Raw genomic sequence first — 25,992 nt, forward strand, 5'->3', positions numbered from 1 at the left:
ATTGACTGGAAAAATGGGTACCTTGCCCCTTCCTTTTTATCTAATGCCGAATCGATGACCTTTTATTTTATCCAACCCCAAACACACACACACACACACACACACATATATAAATGGAATGTATGGATGGAGGGAGAGAGAAGGAGAATTTTGTACTACAATTCGAGCAACAGATACAAATGTAAATGACTCAATAAGACATTCATGAAAAAAAGTTGGATTCTGCCACTGATACCATACCTATTGAATCTTATTAGAAAATATAAAAAAATTGGTCTATTTGATCCAATTTCTTTATCTATCAATTATGATATTATGATCAGGTTGGGTACCAGAACCAGCTGCCACTTGATGCCAATATCCAACAGCTAGGTATCCATCTTGCTTCCAAGTGTGTTTGTTGTTCCCAACCTGGCATTAAAAGCATTAATCATCTATTTCTTCAAGGCTCATGGGCAACACAATTGTGGTCTCATTACCCGTCAATCTTTAACATTGAGATTGATACTAGCTCAGTTTTGTCCATTGATTGAATTATTCCACCAATTGTTTTCACCTTGTATAGTGCCCAACATTTGTTTGAAAGTTTTCATCCCTTCCTTGCCATCAGCCACTACCAGCATGGAGGCCACCCATGGAGGCCACCCCTCGTGGCAACGGATCAAGAACAGGAGCTTCTCAAGCCAAACAAAGGAAAGAAGTCACCACATTCTTACTTTACAAAAGAAGAAGATACCCTTTTAAAAAGAAAGCAAACCTTTGAAAAAGGGAACAAAGCCATACCTTTTTTTAAGGGAAGCAATTCAATAAAGGTGCAAGGGCGCTTTTTAGGGCATTCCTTTCGGGAAAAACAAGTGTGTAAGGGCTCTTTGTTGGGCATTCTCCTTTCGAGAATTCCCAACAAAGGGTTGCACTATCAAAAAATTTGTTAATTTTTTTTTAGCTTACGCTCGGGGGCTTCGCTTCAGCTTGATTGACCAAACCTTTGGGCCAAGGCTTTTTTGTTGACTGAGTCACAGGGGTCCTCCCCCTGTGATCCCCACCTACTTGGTTGTGCCTCAACTTCGGCCTCCCTGGGGTACAACAGGTGTATCGGCTACGCAGTCACCCTTCGATCCTGTCTCTAAGGATACAGGATCTCGAAGCCTGCTGTTCGACTACTCGCATGAGTAGGATCTGTTGGTCTCACTCATTTCACCTGAAGACTGCACTTGCTTGGGCCGAAAAAAGACCTTCAACGCAAACCATTGGTAGAAGTATAGGAATGTGAGGTTTAAAGTTAGTACGGTTACTTCCATGGTTAGACAACAATCTGACAGAAGTTTTAGGAACTACTACGTAGGCCTTGGAGGCCATGTGGCAATCGTTGGTTCCATGATTATAGAGTTGCGTCCTTTCATTCACAACCAAGGATCCGTTACGACAAGATAGGTCATTTGATGGGTGCCTCAAGTGCTCAGTAATGCAAGAACTTGGGTTAATTGCTTGTGGTTATGAAAGGGGATTCCCCGTGGTGCATTCCTCCCTCGTTCTCTCTCATTCCCAATCGACTGAGCTTCAATCACTCGTCGTTGATCCTTCCTCACGGTTAGGCAACTGCTTCCTCGTCGGCAATCCTAATCACTTACTTTTACAAGCTCTCCTATTTATGCACAGCTTCCGGTTGATGGCGATGTTGCTTCTTTCTGCTCTGTTTGATAATGATAGAGTGACATTGCTTATTCGGTCCGAACCAAGGAATCTCTTAGGTATGATGCAAAATGGATCTTGTTCTATCGTTGATCAGATCTTTCTCCATGAAAAATATGAATTGGAGTTGGAAGAAGGGGAAGGAGAAGGAACCCTCAACCTGCAACAAATAAAGGAGGATGAGGATTTCTTCCATTCTTTGAATTTGTTGCCTAATTTATCCAGCTGTCATTCCCAACAATTCTCGCCATTAGAGCCATCTCTCTCTCTCCCCCGAATACTATTTAAAGGGTAGGAAAAAACTTATCCTCTTATCGTTTTCAACTCATCGAGATGAAACCTTCATATAACAAGTGAGAGCAACATGAGCATGGCATGATGCATTGTTTTTATCATCTAATAGTTTAAAATCATAGTAATCAATGTCATTCTCGCAAGATTTTCTTGGAAGTTTTTTTTCAAAAAAAAATCTCATAAAAATCTCGAGAAAATATAAGAAGTTTTAAATTTTAAAAAAATATAAAGAATAATAAAAAGATAAGAAATAATAGGTTGATAGCAATTTTATTGCAAAAATATAAATAAAAAATTAGATAAGTTTTAAAATATAAAAGAAACAAAAAGTGATGCTTAAAATATATTAAAAAAAGATGTTTTTGAAAATCTCAGGAAAATATCATGATATATGCTCCGGAAATATTTTTAAAATCTCAAAAAAATATGGGCTGACCTTGAAATACCGATAATATCGCAAGATTTTCAAAATGCCGGCGATATGGGTGACTATGTTTAAAATTCCACAACAAAAAATATTGACTACATGTAGCAGTTCCTTGATGATGTTGTCCTTACTAACCTATGTTACATGTGAGAGAACTACTTCCATCTAGCTCTTTTATATAAAAGCCTTTGGGTTTTCAATATCCTCAATATGCCTTACATGATAAAACTTATAGATTCTCTAGTTTCAGCAAGCTTATAGAAATACTTTTTGCCTTTCTATATCAACAAATTTGGTCTATTGTTTATCATGTGTTTCACATATTACTAACAAGTGAGAACCTTTAGCTTCCTTCTTGATAATTTATAACTCTCAAGATATCCAATTTCTGATCTTGTCCAATACATTGATTATGTGCTTTCTAAATCATAGATAGCTTTTCAAACTTTCTCACTTGCAAATGGTGCCAATGCACTTTTCTTCCTCCCTCCTAGGACGCAAGTCTTTCCTATGCATATGAACCTCACATTTGGACTCCCTAATCACTTCTATTGTTGCCTGTTTAAACAAATTGCTGAACTCAATCTGCTCAAAACTCTAGATGAACCATGAAATCTTTGGACATTCTCGGGCTTCTATTCTTGCCAACTGGCCCTTGGTTTGCAAATCCAGAATCATTCACATTTTTTGTTATAATGAAGGGCTCTTCATATATGACCTATGAAATATTGCATGGTTTCCATTCTCTTCATAACAAAATATTTGAAGTAGATAACAATTGGTTTTAGTGAAGATGTGAAATTCCGCTAGTCTTGAAAATTTTCTTGAATTTTGTGATTTGGGAGAATCCAATATAGTAAACTACAAACACATCCAGCATCCAAACATGCTAGGTTGAAAGGCTAAAAAACTTATAGTGGCACATGATTTGAAAATAGAAGGAAACGAGCACAAAGAAACGTAGGAATGAACTGAACCAACTTCCATAGAGAGGGTATCTATTAAACCAAATTAGTAAGATAAGAATCTAACTAATCTGCTAGAAAAACATAGATACCTTTACTATAGCTATTGCAGCAGACACAGGGTCTCTGACTCCTAGAACAGTCCAAACAAGTGAATTATCCGAACCAGCAGGGATGATGCCTATTGGAATTGAAATAGCTTCTTTCTGGTCATTTCGACTAAGCAAACCATTCAAAACCTGCAAAAATTCCTAAAACATCAGTTTTAATCAACAGCTCAAGACAGTGTCCACACATTTAAGCTCATAAATAGAAACCATCAAATAAACATTATATTCATCTTATTCAACTAAATCCAAGAAATTATCACAATTTCAAACCTGTTACTGTCAAACACTATGGAGTATGGACTTCTGTTACATGAGTGTACCAGGATGAACGACTTCATGCACCAACATTCCAAAAAAGTTGGGGAAAAAGAAAACCTTAAACCAATGCTAATGGCTGCATCAGTATCATAGCAATTCTCAATGAAAAATCTTGTCCCCATATTATATTATTTGACATAGCCATGTCAGGAAAAGATAAAATTGCAGAACATTTTCATTATTTCTATTACCATGAGGCATCAGAGCATCAAGTAATCACTTCAGTTGTCAAAATAAGGATAATCACCAGAATGTCCAGAACACTGAACTAATTTAAGGGAAACCGTATGAGAACAAGGAAACTCTAACACATATCATTCAAGATTATGTTTCCACTACGTGCCACATAAGTTGAAACAACATTCCATTGCTCATCTCAAACTGCACTCCAGAACTTACATTCACTGCCTATGCCTAGCGATGCCATCAAGATAGTTTCTTTATATCAAGGAAAAAAAAAACAATACACAACTTATTGTCAAGGAGTTTCTTTACTTGTATTGTGAAGATAGAGCACATGATAACAAATAGTCCTCAATATCCAGCACTATGAACAGCTTTCTGTTATGTTATTGAAATAATGTAACTATCCACATATCAGATCTGATAACTCCATATCACCTGTTGGCAATGGATTTCCAGAAAATAAACTTAATAAGGCCTAGACCTTATTTCCACAAAGGAAACACCCAAATATATGCATCACAAATCAGAACATAGGTAGCACTGAAAAAAAAATGCGGATGTCAGAAACAGTTTGTAGATCAATTGTATGATGTAATCTGTTGATCTTGATCCATGATGCCTTCAAGAATGATGTAGCATCTCACATATTTTTGTGCTTATAATGTAATTTTTGCAAGGAAAATTTTAAGAAAAGGAAAAACTGAAAAAGGAAGAAGAATAAAAAGAAAGAAATGAAAAATAATAATAATGAAAAAAGAAGAAATTTTTTATTTAGTAAAGAAGTTATAAAGCTTGAGTCGAGAAGCTCTGAAATAAGAACAGCCTTGATTTCAAAGAGCTCAACAATTATAGATTTGCAAATGGGAAAAGGCATAACAGAAGAAACAGTGAGAAGTAACCCCAAAACTTGAATAGTGATATCACACTCAAAGTGATGCTGTACTAAAAAGGGCCCCATATTTGGAAGATGCAGTGTGATTTAGAACACATTTTTTGTTCAGTTCAGGTTCCAGCCCGTCATAGAACAGAAATAGCTAAAGGTTTGATGTTTGATATACTAAACATGCTTTTAGGCTGTTATAGAAAAATTCACAAAAAATCACACATATATCTCACTTTCAGCCTTTAAAATAAAAATTCAACAGAAACAAAGTAACACACATTAATTGTGCATGCTTTCAACGTTTCACAAAAAAACATAGCACACACACAGATATATATAGATAGATAGATAGATAGATAGATAATGATTAAAATGTCCTCTTGCCTAGGTGAGGGAAACTTAGTCATCGATTAGGTGCCCTAGTAGATGCCTAGTCGGCAAAATTAATATCTTTTAAGGTACCCACCAAGGAATTGCAAAGCCTAGGTGTTTTACTTACACCAAGGCCGACTAGGGGGACTAGTTGGTGCTTTTGACTACATAGGACATAGGTATAAAACTAGTTTAGTTTTTAATTTTTGGTTATTTACTCTGAAACAGCATATGCACCGGTGATGCCCTCAGACACCACAATGAGACTCAAACTCATGCTATCCTTTACGATTCATACAGCGCTGCCACATTATTGCAACATGTGGGATGGGATTTATGTCAGTGTGGTGAACTTCTGATGTTCCACCTCTCAATTTGAATCTTGACAGTTACAAAGTCAATTGTAGCATTAGACTCCATGAAGCATTTGACATTTAGATCTACTTATGTCTTACTCCGTAGTGGAGTAGATATTGTCAACACTGGTATTAAACTTGCAGTGCATGAATTCCTCAAACATCTAGTAGCTGGTGACAATGGTGTCAATGCTGTTAGATTGCACATTACAAACATATCCTCTAATGTGTCTCAAGAGTTTTTTTTCTTTTTTAAGGAAAAGAAGAATCTTTTCCTTAAAAGGAGCCCAACAGCCACAAGATGTCACTGTGGGAACCAGAAAGCAAACCAAAGGGGGAAAAGAAGGAAACCAAAAACATAGAAATCTAAACATATCATGTGGAGGTGGAGGTGAAACCCTCAGAAAATGTGATGCATCCAATTGATATCTTGGCCTTTCCATATGTGCTCCCCTTAACAAATTTGTTTCTTCCTCTTTGAATAATCACTTGTTCCTCCTGCACCAGATCTGCCACCACCGTGTGAGGCCCGTGATTTTTAGAAAAAAAAAAATTGGGACCCGGGTCGGATCCAACCCGGACCCAAACCCGGGTACCTTGTCGCCTCCCCGTGCTTATTTAAAACACGCAGGGGGCGAGGGTTTCTCATTCAAGAAACCCTGCTCCCTCTGCCATTTCTCTCTCCTCATTCCCCAAACACCCATGCTCTCTCTCTCTCTCTCTCTCTCTCTCTCTCTCTCTCTCTCTCGGCCACTCCCCTGCTCGCCGTGTTCCGACCACCCCAATCCGACGTCGTCGCCCCACCCCTCGTCCAGCACCCGACGCCGGCAAACCCTCGACCCTCTCCTCTCTCTCTCTCCTGCTCGTCGTGTTCCAACCGTCGACGACGGCAAGCTCTCCCCCCTGTCCGGCCATCTCCTTACCTCCCTCACACCTTATCCTCTAATGATCGTCGTTGCCCACGCAGGCGACCCCCTCAAAGGTCTCCTCTCAGGTAAGACCCCCCTTTCTCATTCTTTCTTTTTTCGGCTGACAGGCAGGGGCTCTGGCCAATAGGTAGGGGCAGCGCCCTTGCCTGTCTCCATTTTTTCGGTCAGCAGGGGCGATGACCCTGCCTATTTCTTTTGTCGGCCGACAAGCAGTGGCGATGCCCCTAATTGTCTCCATTTTTTCGGCCGACAGGCAGGGGCAAGGGCGATGACACCCTTTTTCAGCCAATAGGCAGTCCCGTCCCTCTGTCTTCTGAGATAGCGTCGGCAGGAGGGCGTCGGCCCTCCTGCCTCACCCCCTTCTCTCATCCCCTTTCCCCTCCTTTGTCAAGATGTTGGGGTAGGGTTGCGCCTCTGCCCCTTCCTCTACTCCAATCAGGTCGATGGGCAGGGGTTGCGTCTCCTTCTGTCTGGACGACGGGCAGGGGTTGTGCCCCCTACCCCTTTGTCTCCCTCTATTAGTCGGGGCAGGGGTTGTGCCCCTACCCCCTCTCACCTTCTGTCAGGCAGGCGGGGCAGGGGTCGTGCCCCTGCCTCTCCCTCCCCTTTTCCTTTCGTCAGGCCTCCTTTTTCTCTCATCAGGCAAGGGCTTCGCTCCTTCCTCTTTGCATTTCCAGCAGGCAAGGGCAAAGCCCCTGCCTCCTTTTATTCTGTCAAGCAGCCTCTTTGCTTTTTCAGCAGGCAGGGCTGCCACCCTCTTTACTCATAACAGGCAGGGGAAGCCCCTGCCTCTTTGCTTTTTTAGGCAGGCAGGGGCAAAGCTCTTCGTTTTTCCCATGACAGGCCGAGGACAGGCTCACATCTGAGCCCACCCCTCGGCCCTTGTTGTTTTCAATTAAGGGTCAGGCTCGACCAGGCAGCTGAGCCCGCCTTTGCCCCCACCCCTTGTATGCTTCTTTTCGAGCTTTTGCACGTGTACTCATGTTTTGGCTTTTCGCAGCTTGCGCAACAGAGCCCGCTCGCTCCCCACGGCCCGAGAAGTACATTACTTACACTCGGAGACGTACGCAACGCCACAACTCCCCAAGGTAAGGAAAAGTTGTGCAAAGGACAATGGACGAACTAAAATAAAATAATTAAAATTAAAATTTAAAATAGAAAAGAAACGACAAAGGACAATATATATATATGCATACGTATATCTATATACGTACGCCTTTAACTTAAGGACGCGGTTTTGCGATCCTTGTCCTTTTTACTTTTCTGTCTTTACTGTTTTCTGTTGCCGCCACGCTTGATGTGCCCAGGCTTTTACTTTCGCATTTACTTTTCTTTCTTTACTGCTTTCTGTCTTTACTGTTCTTGTCTTTACTTTGCCGTCGTGCTTTATGTGCACAGGTTTTTGCTTTCGCAGTTTCCTTTTGTTCTTTAATATTTTTTTTCTTTCCTTTTTTATTTTGGCACCACGCTAGAGTGCACAGGCTTGTATTTGCTTTTACTATTTCGTACTTGCTTTGTCGTCGCACTTTATGTGCATAGGTTGTTGCTTTCACATTTCTGCTCTTGTTTTTCCTTATCGCCACACTTAGAGCACATACTTACATTTTTGGGTATTTGTTACTTCTTAAATGCAAGTCTCGCAGGGCGCGCAAGAGTGCATACCATTTTCGCTCTTTTCGAAAAAGACATGAATTTGCGTACAAGCGCTACAGTCTCGAGAGGAGGTTTCCTTACATGGATTATGGCTTCTCAAGTACGCAGTCTTGCGAAGCAAAGCTAGAGAGTGTTGTGGGTTGCAACTAGCTTTCCCACAAGTTGGTACACTTGGGAGAAGCCTTTCAAATTCATAGAGATTCTAAACCATGCATGTTGTTTCCTGTTTAGCAAGTCTAAGCATGTTAATATTTGAAGTTCTTTCAGCATGTACTTGTGAAACTCTGTGTTGGGTTATCCTTTGAGAAACCCATGCCCCTATCATTGTAGTTGTACATTCAGACAAGTATGGTATGTTTGTACTACGGTGAGTAGGATGAGAGGTCAATGGCAACCTCGAAATGTGTAATGAGCACCTTGTTGAAATCACATAAAATGATGATGATTCGCCTTCACAGGCAAGATGCTCAAGTGGGTCTAAAAGACTAGAGCATATAGGAGGGGGTGTCAGTTAAATAACCCCTGACGCGCCCATTCACCTCTCGTTTTCATCAAGGGAGATGATGGATGATACAAAAACTCCTATGGACAGGTTGTTAACAACCAACCCTCGGGCAAATGACTCGGTGTCCTCAGTCATCAGAGTTAGGGGACGGGACTACCAAAAATTATCCTAGGTGGTAGATCCTATAGACTTCTGCAGAAGTAGGATGCATTCGTAGTCACGAATGCCTTTGAAGAATCCTCTCTTAGTCACTGACCGTCCCTTTAAGAGCAGACTCAACTAGCTATCTGGGGTATCATAAAATACATAGCATAATAAACTCTCATATCAATCTCGGTTGTTTCTACGTTTCACATCTGTGCGTACCCACAGGCTAGCTAATGTCGAAACAAAGATTATCCTGTTCACAGTATGAATTGGTTGTGCATTTTGAGATGGATGAATTCTTTATTGTTTATACTCATATTATGTTAATTGATCTGGTTAACTACTATCCGCTTGAGGAATCAATTATACATGCTAGAAATAGATTATTTTTTGTGTAGTTAATTGCTCATGCCAGTAAATTGTAATAAGGATTTGTCCCTTTATATATATATATATATAAAACCATATATGTATAAATACCCGATAAGGGTAAAGCTATCTTTTTACACATTCTTTTTCGAGAATATGTTTGTAATTTTGTTTGTTTTTTGTATATTTTTATTGTCTTTTTTTTTAATTAATTTCTTTGTTTAGCCATGAGGGGGCCCACAACATATACGTTGGGGCTCCCTCCAACAGTTATATTTATAACCGTTGGAGAGGCTCCAACGAATATGCTGGAGCCCCCCGTGACTCCCACACCCTATAAATAGGGGTTATCCCACTTTAGTCTCTTTATGCTTTTTGTAAGCCTTTTGGTGTTCATTCAATAAAGAGGTTCTTTATTTTTCTATGCCTTTGTGCATATGTATTTGTGTCTTTGTGCACTTGTGAGAGTTCTCCTTGTTCTTTTGTGCACACTTCTTATTTTCAAGTATTGTGTTTTGTTACACCACATACTTTCTTTATAGAGATTTTCACATGCTATCAGAGCAAGGTGCTTAAAGAAAGAGGATTGTGTGACTCTTCACATTATCAGGTATCTCGAAAGTCATGCCTTCAACTTATTGTCTTGGTGATTGGCATGGAGACCTCTTTACAATCAAATTTGTGAGAAGTATACCACAACAAGTTCTAAAGACTTATTGTGGTACGCAACTTTATCCTTCTATTCTCTTCTCAAATGGGTGAAAAAAATTCTCATTTTTCTCTTGGCTTCAAACTTAATGGCTCAAACTATCACATTTGGGTCGGCAACATGGAAGCACATATCAAAGGAAAAGGGCTTTGGGGTTATGTCCAAGGCTCAATTTCGGAATCGGAACCGAAAATCACCTTGGTAGAGAAAGGTGAGATTAAGATACTTAAGGAGAAGAAAAAACTAAAGCTCTTGAAGAATATAGCAAGAGACATAAGGAGTGGGAAATGAAAATTTTTAAGATTCTATCATGGATCTTTTCATCCGTTGAAACTAGAATTAACATAAACATTATAAAGTTCAAGAAAGCATCTCAAGCATGAAAACACCTTGAGAAAATGTATACATCAAGGGACTTGTCTCATAAATACTATCTTTAAAAAAGGGTCTTGATCCTTCTTCAAGGCAAAATGACTATTACAGAGTATTTCATTGAACTCTCATCCGTTTGGGATGAGCTTGTTATGCTTGAACCAAAATGGAGCGAAGAAGCATAGAACTTTGACACAAGCAACTAGAAGATCATTTTTTTTACTTTTTGAATGGGCTAAGACCCAAATTTGAGCAAATTAGATCTTCTCTCCTATCTCCATTCACTTTTCCCTCCCTTGAAGATGTTATTACCAAGTTGAGTGGGGAAGAAACTCGCATGGGCATAAGCAAACACAATCCAAGTGTCCTTGCAATATCTTCTAATCAAGAAGAAAATGGAGTAAATGTCGTTTCTAGACCAAAAAATTACTTGAGAACCTACAAACCTCCTCATTTTAAAAATCAAAATCAAGGAGCTAATGGTGGACAAGAAAAAAAAAGGATTATAGCAAAATCGTATGCCATTTTTGCAAACAACTGGGCACATCAAACCGGTATGTCCCAAATGGAAGAAGTTATTAGCTATGGCTACCACATCCCAACCTCAAAAAGAAGAAAGTTCATCTACTTCCACAAATGAGGCTCTCTCTAAACTAAATTGTGGAGGCACTTCAACCTCTTCTCAAGGGAGCCATTTTCGGAGCCGCCATATTTACTTTTTCTCCTCCCAGTAAGACCTCCTAGATCTTGGATTTGGGTGCCTCATTTCACACATCTTCAAATGCTTTTTCTTTTTCCGAATACTCAAAAAATGCATCACCATCTTTTGTCTCAACCGCAGATGGCACTTCTCTTGAAATTAAAGGCATTGAAAACTTTGAAAGACAAAATTTCTTTATCCCCAAAAATAGATTTATACCAAAATTAAATTTATACTTTTCATCTCTCAACTCTCGGATCATGGATGTGATATAAAATTTTCATCTAATAAATGCTTGATACAGGATCGTCGGTCTGGAAGGTTGATTGGGAAAGACTCTAGGAAGGGAGACATATACTACGTGGACTCTCTTCAAATACCAAAAAACTCTTTTTGTAATGTTGCCCAACATAAAGATATAAATGTTTGGCACAAAAGACTTGGACATCCCAACATTAGCAAGTTATCCTACTTACATTTTGCCAAAAATCTTTGTAAAAATATTTTCTCTTGTAATGATTGTATTCTTAGAAAAATCAGAAATATGCTTCTTGAACAAAGATTTATGTTTACCACTAAACCTTTTGAAATTGTTCATTCGGATGTTTGGGGTTCGGCACCCGTTATATCAAAAGGAGGCTTTTCATATTATATAACTTTTGTGGATGATTACTCTAGATATTGTTGGATATATTTCCTTAAACACAAACATAGAATTTTTTTGTGTTTTAAATCATATTATATGATGATTAAAAATCAATTTAATAACCTAAAGATTTTTAGGACCGACTCCGGAGGTGAGTATCTCTCTAATGAATTTAAGAGGTATCTTGAAGACTACGGTATTGTTCACCAAAAATCATGTCCTAAAACCCCTCAACAAAATGGATTGGCCGAAAAAAAGCATAGGCATATCATTGAAACCATTAGAACCTTACTCATATCTCAAAATATTCCAAAGAGTTTCTGGGTCGAGGCGACTCTTGCATCTGTTCAATCCAAAACTTTAAACAAAAATTTCTCCTTTTGAAATACTATATCAAAAAGAACCTGACTATAACAGGTTGAGAATTTTTGGATGTAAATGTTTTATACTTACGGATAAAAAAGATAAACTTTCACCGAAAGTCATTCCTTGTGCTTTTCTTGGTTATTCTGAAACACAAAATGGGTTTTGATGTTATGATACTAAAAATGATAAATTATATGTCTCAAGGAATGTGACCTTTTTAGAAAAATGATATTGGCTTAAAAAAAAATGAACCTCATATAAAAAATGTCGATTATTCCTTCCTGTTTGACTTATTATCTAGAAATGATGATATTTCTAGTGATGATGATATCAGTGATAATGAACTAGATGAAAGCAACAATGATTCCAACCCATCTGTCAATCATCATCAAGAAGAAGACATCTAGTGATCCTATCACTTACACACATAGAGATAGAGGTACATTTAGAAGCGCAATTGAACAATATAGTGAACATAGTGAGCCTATCTCTGAATATGACATAAATCCCAGAAGAACTGAAAGAACTAAAAAAACTCCCTCTAGATTCGTATCCTTTGATTTATTCTCACCTAAATATAGAGTTTATCTTAGAGACATTCACTCATATTTTGAACCTAAAAATTTTGAGGAAGCCAAAAAATGTATCGAATGGAAAGAAGTTACGGAAAATAAACTCAAAGCTCTTAGGAAAGCTAACACATGGGAATTTCAAAATCTTCCCAATGGAAAGAAAACTATAGGATGCAGACGGGTATTTAAAGTCAAAACCAAGAGTGATGGATCTCTTAAAAGATATAAAACGCGCTTAGTAGCAAAAGGGTATAGTCAAGAATATAGAATTGACTATGATGAGACATTTACTCTGGTAGCACGTATGGTCACTGTCAGATGTCTTATCACCATCGCCTCAATTAAAAAATAGAATATTTTTCAAATGGATGTCAAAAATGCCTTTTTAAATGGGGAACTTAATGAAGAAGTCTATATGGATGCTCCACCAGTTATGGCGATTCCTAAAGGTAAAGTTTTCCGTCTACGAAAAGCACTTTATAATTTAAAGCAAGCTCTCAAGGCTTGGTACAATAGATTTAACAATGTAACGATAGAAAATGGTTTTTCTTCATGTTATACTGACACTGCATTGTTTGTCAAGAAATCTAATGCAGGAATCATAATATTACTATTATATGTTGATGACATGTTAATAACAGGTGATGATACCAAAGGAATCAAGAGCATTAAAGCCACGTTGACAACAAAATTTGAAATGTGAGATTTAGGATTTTTGAGATATTTTTTGGGAATTGAGGTTGCCTATTCTCACAGAGGCTATTTTTATCTCAAACTAAACTTGCTTGTGAGGTTATTTACATATTAGAAATCACATATGACAAGGTCTGTGAAACTCCTGAAATAGTGGGTTCAAAGATGAAGATTGATGATGGGATTCTTCTAAAATATCCCACCGCTTACAGGCAACTGATTGGATCATTAACATATCTCAGCATTACCAGACCTGATATCTCTCATGCAGTGACTGTTGTTAGTCAGTTTCAACATGCCCCTACTATAGTTCATATGAGCGTCATTCTCCAAATTATCAGATACATCAAGGGAACTATAAACAAGGGGGTATTTCTATATTTTTCCTTTAAATTAAACTTAATTGCTTATACTGACTCTGATTGGGGAGGTAACCCAAATAACCGTCACTCCACCACTGGTTTTTGCATCTTTTTAGGAGAATCCTTAGTTTCTTAAAGATGCAAGAAACAACAGAAAGTGTCTCTCATCCACCGAAGCTAAGTATAGAGCCATGAAAACCACTACCATAGAAATTATTTGAATTCAAAGATTGCTGAAAGATATGAATATACAAGTTCAAAAGCCCACAAAACTATGTTGTGATAATAAATGTGCAATATACGTTGCCAAAAATCACACATTTCATGAGCGCACGAAGCATATTGAGATGGATTGCCACTGTGTTCGTGAAGAATATCTAAGAAAAGTTATAGATCTTCCTTATGTAACATCTGAATATCAACTGACAGACTACTTCATCAAGGCGCTCTGTTCTCCAAGATTCAACTTCCTTCTTGGCAAACTTTCAATTATTTCACCCTAAGTTTAAGGAGGGTGTTAAATTGTAATAAGGATTTGTCCCTTTTATATATATTTATATATATAGATATATATATATATATGTATATATATCTAACCATATATGTATAAATACTGGATAAGGGTAAAACTGTCTTTTTACACATTTTTTTTCGAGAATATGTTTGTAATTTTGTTTATTTTTTGTATATTTTTATTTTTTAATTAATTTCTTTGTTTAGCCATGAGAGGGCCCACAACATATAAGTTGGGGCTCCCTCCAACGGTTATATTTATAACCGTTGGAGAGGCTCCAACGTATATGCTAGAGCCCCCCCCCCCCCGACTCCCACATTGTATAAATAAGGGTTATCCCCCTTTAGTCTCTTTATGCTTTTTGTAAGCCTTTTGGTGTTCATTCAATAAAGAGGTTCTTTGTTTTTCTATGCCTTTGTGCATATGTATCCGTGCCTTTGTGCACTTGTGAGAGTTCTCCTTGTGCCTCTGTGCACACTTCTTATTTTCAAGTATTGTGTTTTGTTACACATACTTTCTTTATAGAGATTTTCACAGGCTCGAGATCTTACTCCTCTGCTCACAGTTTTGTGTCTGGGATACCTGTTTTGGTTTTGAGTTTTGTATAAAGGGAAACCCTAAATTTTGTATAACTGAAAGTTTATCATTAAAGTATATTTGGCTCATTAATTGTCTTGCTAAAATGTTTTTGATAATAATAGTTTCGATGATGGATTTTTACGCTAACGTGCTCAAAGTTTTGAACTTGTTTTGTTTTTCAAAAAAATCGTTCCGTTGATAAAAACTCTGAAAAATAAAAGGTTTTCTAAGTATTTTCAAAAATTTAAGTTTAAAATTTTGGGGCGTTACAACCGCAAGAAAAGCCACCATTGTCAAACTTGTTCAAAATATCTTGACTCTTCTACAGTCCCATGGAGCCAAGAGGGTTTGTCTTGTGGAGGTGGTGTCCCACTTTTGAATGTTACCATCTAGCCAAGCTAGGTGCTGCAGTTGAGTGAAGGTTGAGCATGTCCACAAAAGATGGACTGCAGATTTCTCTTCCGCACCGCACATGTAGCAGCAAGAGGCCAATCGGAAACCTCACCTTTTAAGGAACAACTGGGCAGGGATCTTCTCTAAAGATGCAACCCACACAAATGTTACAGAACTAGGGTTGGGCAAGTATTCCATATGGTATTCTTTGTCTGTGTTTGCTGATTCCAGAAGAGTTAAATAGCAGGATTTAATGCTGAATGCACCATCTCAAGAGCATTTCCAAACAATAGTCTTCATCTCCGGATAAAGACATCTCTGAAAGGAGCCGGACGAGTGATAACCACTGAATAAGCTCAGAGTGAAACTGTGAAAAAGACAGGTCCCATGAACCTCATCTAATTGAACAGGCCGCAACTGACCTATGTTTATTAGAAGGCTGTTGATATAAGAAGTTAAATCCATTTTTCAAATCTATCCCCTCCGGACATGGGTCCAGCCAAAAACATGTCTCAGGAGCAATTGACAAATACCAACCTCAGACAGATTATACAGTCGCTCTAACAGGTCATCTTTTCTTGTAAAGGAACTTTCTTCTATCAGGTTTGCATCTATTGGTTACTGTTTCCAGAAGACATATGCTAGTGTTCATCCCTCCTAATAAAAGACTATCTATGCAATAAAATAAACTTATAAAATTCAATATCACATGTTATAAATTAAAAAGCCTACAGCGTTGACATTGAGCAATAAATGGTCCGTGGCAAAAAAAAACATTGAAACAGCAAGAAGAAATGGCTCATGTGGTACTGAACATGCAAAGATGCAAAACACGTCCAAACAGTGAAACCAAACCTAACCTCATTGACAATTCCATCTCCTCCAACGCATATAATTCCTGCCAGCAAACAAGACAGATAATGCATTAGAGCTGAACCCTTCTTTCAGCTGGTCCAGTGCATGTGAATGCACGTGTATTTTCATCGGTTATATTGATGGAGATCTGAAAGGAACATCAATGGTTACCATCTGGGCAAGTGTTAAAGTCGGCAGTAGAAGCAAGCTTCCTTGCATGACCAGTTGATGTGGTTTTGACTACTTCCATATTGAAACCTGCAAGCTGCCAGCATATTGGTACACAATCATAAGCATCTTCGTAAATATACATGAATAAACTTGCAATTAGTTTGGTTTCTATAAATTTCAACTGGATAAATGGTTAAATTACAGAGAAAACAGTTTCTTGTCACAATAATCTAAATGTTCATCTGAAGAATTTGATATGATAACCATTCATAGATTGATTCACAAAACATGTAGATTAACAAGACAACTTGCTTTTGTTTGCTCAAAATACAAAAGAAGAATACTATTCTGAGCATGTTAATGGCAAAGACAGGTTATGCATCGCTCCCACTATAGGATTTCTTCCTGCAAAACAAAAACTGGTAACATGCCATCAAGTAGACCTTGCATTGGTGATGGTCATTAAAAGGGTTTAATTAAACAGGCTACAATCCAAAGCAGAAAGGATACTAGTGCAATAAAAAGATGCTAATTGTGCAGAAGAGAGGAGAGGAGTAATCCTACATCTATTTGCATTTGAATTCTCTCAAGCTTGCAATGTTTAGCCTGGCCAGACTGGTGGTGAATCTTAGAGGGCATTGAAGAGACTGAGAGACATCACAAGACTTGAAGCCATCCAGTACAACACTGATGAAGGAAACATGGGAAAATGGAGAGTTTCAAAAGTTACTCTAAAGCGAAGCAAAATGAGTTAAGCAAGGAACCCATGAATAGGAGACAACTTACACTGGATGCAAACAGAAGAATACATCAGGAAACTTAGCCACTGGAAAGAATGGAATTGTAACAATTGAATGGATAATGAATTATGACCAGACATTTCCATCTGGGCATTCCCATACTATGTCGAAGTATATGCAAAACACTCTTATTTTCCTTAAAGAAACACTAGTGTGACGCAGTAGGGACTGGAATACCAGGAAAATAAATTTATAAAGCAACATAAAACTATTTGCATGGACAGTTCCAGAGCTCCTACTTTATAATCTGGAAGGTAGAAGGCCTGTAGGTTAGAGAAACCGAAGAATCCCAAAAAACATAAGATACACAGAAGAATTCTCGAAGCAACTGACCTTAAATATAGGCTCTACTTTGTTGTAGAAAACCTTGCTTGAACGACCATGTCCAGAGCGTGGATTCAGTATGACAAGCACTGTTGGGGACTTCTTGCGCATAATATATGGCTCAAGAAAGAAATCACTAGAAACCATGTCAGATCCTTGCCTCTTGGAAGATACTGGATGACGCAAGCAATTCACATAGCACTGCTGATCTGCAAATCCACTAACCCACTTAACGGCCTCTTCTGAAGTAGAAGCCAAGAACCTGAGGTCCTTTCTGCTCCTCTTAGGCTTAAAAAAGCAAGAAAGACCACACGGTTTCCTTTTTACCGGATATGCATGTACCGTAAAATGTCTGAGTCCACTATTGTAGGACACCTACCAAAAGGAGGAAAAGAAGCTCATGCCTGCTCAACTAAGCTAAAGAAAAGAAAGAATGCTATATTCAAGCATAGAGTGCATATATGCATTTACAGGAAACTTACAGAAATTATGTCATCAAGATACAGGGTGTGAGCCCCCCAAACGAATGCCTTGCTTGTCAGCTTAGCATCAATTCCATTCTGCTCTGTACTATCCTTTGCATTTTGCACATCAGCAATTGCATTGCTAGTTTTCTTATCCAAGACTAGCTTCCCTGAGATCACCACATAACCTAACAAGTCTGAGTGTTCATCTCCTATGTCAATTCTGTGATCATGCACCTTCAGTTTATCCGGATCTTCATTAAGCACATTTCCTTCAATCGATCTCATAGATTTGACCTTGTCACATTTCTCTGGAAGGATGGTAGGAGAAGACTTCCTATCAGTCACTACCCGAGGAGATCTATTACCTGAACGGTGAACAGAATAACGTGAAAATATGCGCAATGGATTAATATTTTGGTTTCGAGATCCATGCTTCTGCATCTCTATCAATGATCAGCACCCTCAGTGAAGTTCATGCAATAAGAACTGTAGATTATACTTGCTGCAAAAAAAATCCAGATTAGCACAAGCAATGCAGTAAACTTGACTTGCAAAAATTGGTTTTTAATGTCAGATACAGGATAAAGCTCATGAACCATCAAGAAAGAGGAAAAAATATATGGTAAGTGCATCACGTAAATTTGATGAGCTAAATCGAAAGAGAAATATGACATGATGCATATAACATATGTAGGTTCTCGGCTTCTAATAGAAAAACAGAATCAACCATAAATGATTTATGAAATGGACAAAAAAGACATGTAACACCTTCCAAAACTTTCAGAGGAAAGAAAAGCAGCTACAAGTGGTGCATTCCACTGAGTTCATGCTTGGCTGCACAAAATTTACCATTTGTATCAGAAATATGTGACTGAATCCTAGCTAAATAGCAGTCCCTGATGATTAGTTTAATCAAGAAGTTCTGTTACATATTGTCAGCTATTAAAAATATAAAGAGTGACAAATCGGATGGGCTTGTTCTACTATTCCACTACTGCTCACATGGCTCACCTAGTTCTCAGATAGTAACTCAGGATAGAGAATTACACTGGCTTGCACATAATTGTGTGCATTCAAAGACGTCTAATTTTGCATGCGATGAATGCAGTGCAATTTACCACTAGTTATACAGTAGTCTTCATGTTTCTTATTTTGCAAGCCTCTACAAATTATCTTGCAAGTACGGTCACCCAATTCTCAAGTACATGCCACAACTAGGCTGCCTTGTTCTGTATCCCAAGCTCATCCATGTGTTACTACACAATTACATCCTCAGTCACAATCAGTGTTATTAAAAACGCGCCTCAAGGCGCAAAAAGCACCGAGACGTACGCCTCATACGCCTTGAGGCGTACGCCTCGAGGTGAGGCGTGCCTCGACGAGGTGAGGCGTGCCTCGACGAGGTGAGGCGTGCCTCGACGAGGTGAGGCGTGCCTCGACGAGGTGAGGCGTGCCTCGACGAGGTGAGGCGTGCCGCGCCTCATGTTGTTGGTCAAATGAGGGTCAAAGCCCTCATTTGACCAAAATTAAAATGTTACCCCCGACCCTAATGAGGGTTGGGGGCCCTAATTTGTCTATCGCAATCCCCCTCTCTCTCTCGTCTCTCGCAGTCTCTCCCTCTCTCTCGCAGCCCCTCTCTCTCGTCTCTCACAGTCTCTCCCTCTCTCTCATCTCTCACAGCCCCTCTCTCTCGTCTATCACAGTCTCTCACCTCTCGTCTCGTTCTCTCCCACCTCTCTCTCTCGTCTCTCAGAGTCTCGCCCTTCTCGGTCTCCTCCTCGCTCGAAGCAGCCGCGACGCCGGCAACCCTTGCCAGACCCCAGGTAACCCCGACCCCTTCATTCTTTTTCCTTCGTGTCTGCTTCGCTCTCTTCAATCTCTCCATCAGGCAGGGGCACGACCCCTGTCGTGCGCTTTATTCCGGCAAGCAGGGCCCTTGGCCCCTGCCGATTGTGGTCCCTGTCAGGCAGTGGCCAAAACCCCTGCCATTTATTGTTTCTGTTGTTTTAAGTAGACAGGGGCCTTGGCCCCTGCCATTTATTGTTTTCGTCAGGCAGGGGCTGAGGCCCCTACCATTCAATGATTCTGGCAGGCAGGGGTCGAGGCTCCTGCCATATATTGTTTCCGTCAGGCAAGGGGCGAGGCCCCTACCATCTGTTGTTTTAAGCAGGCAAGGGCCTTGGCCCCTGCCATTTATTGTTTCTGTCAGGCCCCTGCCATTCAATGATTCAGGCAGACAGGGGCCAAGGCCCGTGCCGTTCGAAGCTCCGTCAAGCAGGGGCCTCGGCCCCTGCCATTCGATATTAAGTCAGGCAGGGACCTCGACCCCTGCGATTCGAAGGAATCCAGTCTGTAGTCTTTCCTGTTTTCTCTTTAAGTGACATAGGATGCAAATATTGTTAATGCATTATGTTGTTATTTGCAGAGGTTTAACTCCCTGCCACACCCTGTTTTTCTCTACATTAAGTCAGGTATGGTTTCTTTACTTTCTCAGTTGACTCACTTAAAAAAAGAAAGAAAGAAAACTGAGATGCATTTTCTAATTATGACATTATGTTTTTAATGCATCATTATAGGATATTGTGAGGGTGAAGACATGTACGTTCTCACTGACTTCATGTGTTTGTGTTTACATTAGTTTTCAATTTATTTATATATATATATATATATTGATTCTTATTGAATATGAATCTAATTTTTTGTGTTAATATATATTTTGTTATATGTATTTTTGCAGTTGAACAATAGGAAAAGATGTAGGATGGGATCATGGAGTTAAAGTTCCAAATCCTACTAAAGATCTCAAACTCGTAGGACATGCAATTTGAAATTGCAGTAATAAACAGACTACAGGAGACATCTATAGGTTAAAGCATCACTTAGCTGGCACAAAACATGGTGTAAGCATCTGCGAAGCGGTTCCACCTGATGTGAAAAGATTTTTTCAAAATCATCTAAAGGATCAAAAGCAAAAGAAACAAGAAGAAGAACAAAACAAGTTGATATTGGGATGAGTGTTTATTTTGGATCATCACCAGGCGATAATGTGAATAAAGAAACCAGTGGATCATGTAGTGATGCAAAAACAAGCCCAGGTAGTCCTATGAACCTCTTTGTAAACAAAGAAGAACGATAAACCACAATAAATACTGCTTTCAAAAAGGATGAAAGAAAAAATATATGTCATACTATTGGTAGATTTTTTTATACAAATATGTTATCATTTAGTCTTTGCAACAGTCCATATTTTGGTGCAATAGTAGAAGTTATTGCAAATTATGGGCGAGGGTTCAAACCGCCTTATTATCACGAGATAAGAACGTAAATTTAAATTTTGAAGGATGAGGTAGATTGTACTCACGAAATTTTAAAATAGTTAAAAAAGGAATGGCCAAAGGTTGGTTGCAGCATTATGACAGATGGTTGGACAAATGAAAAATGAAGAAACTTAATTAATTTTTTTGTGAATAGCTCATCTAGGACAGTATTTTTGAAGTCCGTTGACATCAGCAACATGGAAAAAACTGGTGCAAATTTGTGTAAGTTGTTTGAAAAAGTTGTTAAAGAAGTTGGTGAAAGTAATGTGGTGCAATTCATTATCGATGATGCACCAAATTATGTGGTTGGGAATATGTTAACAGTAGAAAAAACATGTTTTTGGACACCATATGCAGCGCATTGCTTGGATCTTATGTTAGAAGATATTAGAAAGATATCAATTTTTAAAGATACAGTGGAAAAGGCAAAAAAAATTACAAGATACATTTATAGTCATGCATGGGTATTAAATTTAATGAGAAAGTTCACAAAGAAGAAAGAACTTCTACGTTCAGCCGTCACTCATTTTGCCACAACATATTTCACACTTCATAATATTAGATGTTACAAGAAAGAGTTAAAATCGATGTTCTTATCTTCAAATTTTAGATTATCTAATTACTATAAGAAATATGATGCTAAGAACATTTCTTATATTGTTCTTAATGATCATAAGTTTTGGGTTGCCATATCATATGCAATTAAAGTTACACTGCCTTTTGTGAAAGTGTTGCGATTAGTTGATGCAGATGAACCTGCTATGGGATTTTTGTATGAGGCAATGGATACAGCAAATGAGAAAACTGCTTCAAACATTTACAAGGTTGAAAGAAAATATAAACTATTTGGGTTGTCATTGATAGATGATGGGACTTGCAACTTCATAAGTCTTTGCATGCAGCTCTGCCTATTATTTAAATCCACATTTTCATTATGCTGACAACTTCAACCCGGATGGAGAAGTTATGAGTGGCTTTTATGATTGTGTTGAAAAATTGGTTTCTGATGCAAATATTCGGTTGAAAATTACAACACAAATTGATGCATTTAAAAAAGCAAAGGGGTTGTTTGGTAGAAAGACAACTGTTACAACAAGAAAATTAAAAAGTCCTGGTAAGTTTCAATTATGTTGTTATTTGTCAATATTTTTTTATGTTTTTGTTAAGTATGACATTCTTAATGTTTTTATCAAATTTTTATTGTTTTTTTTAATGCAACTGACTGGTGGAGTTCATTTGGGCACGAAAATCCTGAGTTGATGAATTTTGCAATTCGAATTTTAAGTTTGACATGCAGTGCATCGGGGCTGTGAGAGGAATTGGAGTACTTTCTCATTAGTTTGTGACTTTGTATTTTATTTTTAAAATACACTTTTATAAGCTTAATTATCTTATATTTGATTATCAATGATTTGAAATTATAGGTGCATACAAAACGAAGGAATAGACTTGAACAAGAGAAGATGAATGCATTGGTTTTTGTAATGTACAATATGAAATTAAGAGAGAGAAATATGAAGAGGAGGGCTACCAAAGACCCTATATGTCTAGATCATATAGACTCAGACGATGAGTGGATTGTGGAGAAGAAAGATTCAGTGTTGCCAAGTGATCCCAATTGGTTGGAGGATTCATGGTTGGATCCGAACTTCGACATAAATGTCATTGAGCATGTGCCTATTGAAAAAGTCACTTCACCTCATGTTTCACAAAGTGGTTCTAGGCAAGACATGTCTTTAAGAGATCGAGGTAAAGTTATATTCCTTTTACCTAGCTATGAATATAAATGTATTTTTTTAATTACAAAACATAAATATTTAATATATGATTTTTTATTGAAGGAAAAAGAAAAGCAAAAGAAGTAATTGAAGACGTGGATGAAGAAAGTGTAGATGATGAAGAGTCAGAGAATGAAGATGAATAAGAACCTACTTATATGGATTCTTCAGATGATGATATTGAAGACTTAAATATTAATGATGACGAGACACAACAAGAGCCTAAGCCCTAATTCATATCATAGAGCTATGGCCATTTATATGTTAGTGCTAATATGCATTTTGTTGTTAGTGTTAATTTTTTATTGAATGAATGATCATATTTTATTTCTTAGATACTTACATAGATCAAGTTGTTGCATTAATGTTACTTTTACATGTTAATCTCATATTTTTTCCATAATTATTTAAGATTTTTTATTTTTTTTTTTGTTGTTTCATCAATAAAGCATTTCTTATTTATTTATAATTTTAGATAATTTTTATAATCTTTTTAAGTTTACAAAAAAAATTGAGGCTTACGCTTTGCGCCTCGAGGCGTACCTCATATTTTGGTGGAGCGCCTCGTTATGCCTCAACCCTTTTCACAACACTGGTTCCAATCCTAACTGAAAAATGACTCAACTACTCTTATATTGCAATCCTAACTGAAAAACGTCTCAACTACTCTTATATTGCATAATTGTATGAAGAATTTGTCACGACAATGCCAATCAAAAGCATCAACAAGACAGCAATAACAGCAAGCACAATGCATCTATATCAGAGACATAGGCAGCATTGAGATAGGCAACTTCAAACAAGGGTCATCCTCACAACCAGTTGAGAAAGAGTAGCGGAAAAGGATGATGCCGATAAATGAAAAACTTGACAAAAAAATAAATACTATTGATAACAGAAATATCGCCACCAACAACATAACGTCGATCAACCAAATAAGGACATGCACAAATGGAAAAAAGGCAAGCTTGCGTCATCAAAACATATCAACTGAGGAGCCTGATGATCAAAGTCGATACTTCAATCGCAAGAGAAGAAACCTTTCAGAGCTAGAAAAATAAAACTAGAAATTCCATCAAGCGATCCCCTTGAGCGGGCAACACCGCTTCGAGTCCCATCGCTATAACTTGGTAGATTAACTAAGGTATTTTATAATTTCCAACTCTCTGTTTCATCATAAAACACAAGCATCCCGCTCTCAGAGCCGACCAGAACAGACGGAAAAAGAATCATTCTTGCAACCATAAATTCTTGATCCGATCATCCAAATCTCCCGAAACACTTCGCTTTCCCGCACTCTTCATCATCACACAGCATCGCAATCAACGATCACATCCAAATCCCAAAACTTTCACATATAAACCAAACAAGCAGCCCATTCCCGTCCAACTCCCAGCTGCATTCAACTAAAATTCAGATCTCACCTTCCCCAAACACCTCAAAGAAAATTTCTAAAACCCAAAATACCTAATTCCCGAACATACTCAATAAAAACCCTAAGATTTACAAAATCCACGAGATATCGAAAGCGAAAAAAGATTACGCACCTCAAAGAGCTCGACGATCACAGCACGATTCTCCATCCGCACCATCCAAACACAATCGATGAAGGAAAAATCAAAAATTCAAAATCCATCGTCCGAGAAACCGATCTCCTTCCGCAAGATTTACATAAAAAAATCAAAAAAAAAATAAAAAAACAATCTGTCGCCTTGAGAAACGATCGGATCGAATCCTTCAGAAAGAAATCTTCAAGGAAAGAACGAAACACGAAATCCGACGAGAAGCCGGAATAATGCTCAGAGTCGAAGCTTCTGGTTTTTTGTTTAATTTGTTTGTTTATTTATTTTTTGCTCAGCCTCCACTCATTAATCAAATGGAAAACGAGAGGGCTAGGGCTATTTATATAATCCTAATCCGAAATTAATTTAGTGAGTAAATTAAAAAAGTAAATGAACCGATACGGACGCGTACCGATGAGAGGTCGAATCGAGTCAGAGAGGGATAAGAACGAGGGGTATTTTGGAGATACAGAAAGTAAGAAAGTAGGGGTGGGGGGAGGGCGGAGCTCTGCATAGGCGTATAAAGGAGCCGCCCTTACCGAGTGATTACGCTTTCGGTTGGTATTTTAAACTTTTGAATAAGGCAGAGTGGCCGTGGGCCGCACCCTGGGTTTTTCTTAGCTTTAAAAACTTTGGAATCTTGGCCTCATAGGCGAGACTTTTTTTTTTTAAAGGATGGGAAAACTACCTTGGAGATCAAAGACCTAGTCAGATTGGCTAAGTGTGTGCATTTTCTCAACAGTGTAAACTTAGTGATGCACCTCTAGTCCTTTAAAAAGTCATCGGGCTTGACTGAGCTAGGGCTTATCCCTTGCCCTAGTTAATGCAAGAGATTTGATACTCATGAGAATGAAAGCTTGACCACCTGTCTAGCGGCCAAGCTGCCTCCACTGCACCAAATAGGAATGCACATGAGTTAAGCTCAAGTCGAGCTTGGCATGTACAAGGTCTGATATAGCCTATAGCAAACCTTCCTCGTGAGGACCCTCGAGAAACATACATGTGTTTGCCCTATAATCAAAATCAAACCTAACCCTAAAACCCCAAAAAAAAGAAAAAAAAAACGCTGCAACTTGCAATGCTTTGTGCCTAAAGTGGGAGGAAGGAGAAGGGAATGTTGTCAATGGTGGTGGTGGTGGTGGGACAGTCGGGAGGCACATAGGGACCTCCAGGATTGTGGTGGTGGGCAACTGTTGCAACTGTAGCGTGCACTGCAGCGGGACTGTGGTGGTGGGCAATAGCCTCGGGAAGCACAGAGAACGAAGCAGTAGAAGGGGGCGAGGAGGAGAAAGAATTGGAAGTTGAAACTCCGCCGCTGACAGTGCCAAAAAGGGGTAAAGGGGTTGGGCGGGGCGAATCTGAAATGCCAATATAAAAGGCTATTGAGCCTACTCGAGCTCAATAGGCCGATCAAGCTCCGCTTGTTTGCTGGTTCAAGCCTCAAAGTCATCTACAAACTCAGCTCATTTCAAGGCATAGACGAGCTATGAGCAGAGCTTAACCGAACAGAGCCAAGCTGGTTTTGCTGGTTGTGCATCCTTAGCACCAAACCTCTTGGGGGTGCCTAGTGGTGGACTCATTCAATTAAAAAAACACAAATATTTTCTGG

General features: G+C 38.6%; 1 protein-coding gene across 2 annotated transcripts in view; it reads right to left on the minus strand.

Annotated features, from left to right (window-relative positions):
• The window catches only part of LOC149845910 (sphingoid long-chain bases kinase 1-like), a 32,618-nt gene extending 7,919 nt beyond the window's left edge, over nt 1–24,699 (minus strand). The window contains exons 1-7 of one of the 2 annotated variants that reach the window (XM_089996072.1): nt 24,369–24,528; nt 23,862–24,217; nt 17,742–18,228; nt 17,269–17,634; nt 16,136–16,229; nt 15,970–16,007; nt 3,468–3,614 (exon numbers count right to left, since the gene is read on the minus strand). In XM_089996072.1, coding sequence (XP_089852198.1) covers nt 3,468–3,614; nt 15,970–16,007; nt 16,136–16,229; nt 17,269–17,634; nt 17,742–18,167 — 1,071 coding nt within the window. In that variant the 5' untranslated portion in view covers nt 18,168–18,228; nt 23,862–24,217; nt 24,369–24,528. Of the gene's footprint in view, nt 1–3,467; nt 3,615–15,969; nt 16,008–16,135; nt 16,230–17,268; nt 17,635–17,741; nt 18,229–23,861; nt 24,218–24,368 lie in introns of both variants that reach the window. The other variant, XM_089996070.1, reaches the window with a different exon arrangement.
• Between the last annotated feature and the right edge of the window lie 1,293 nt (nt 24,700–25,992).

Source organism: Nuphar pumila, chromosome 2 (assembly GCF_984573655.1).
Source record: "Nuphar pumila chromosome 2, dmNupPumi1.hap1.1, whole genome shotgun sequence".
In the NCBI taxonomy this organism is placed as follows: domain Eukaryota; kingdom Viridiplantae; phylum Streptophyta; class Magnoliopsida; order Nymphaeales; family Nymphaeaceae; genus Nuphar; species Nuphar pumila.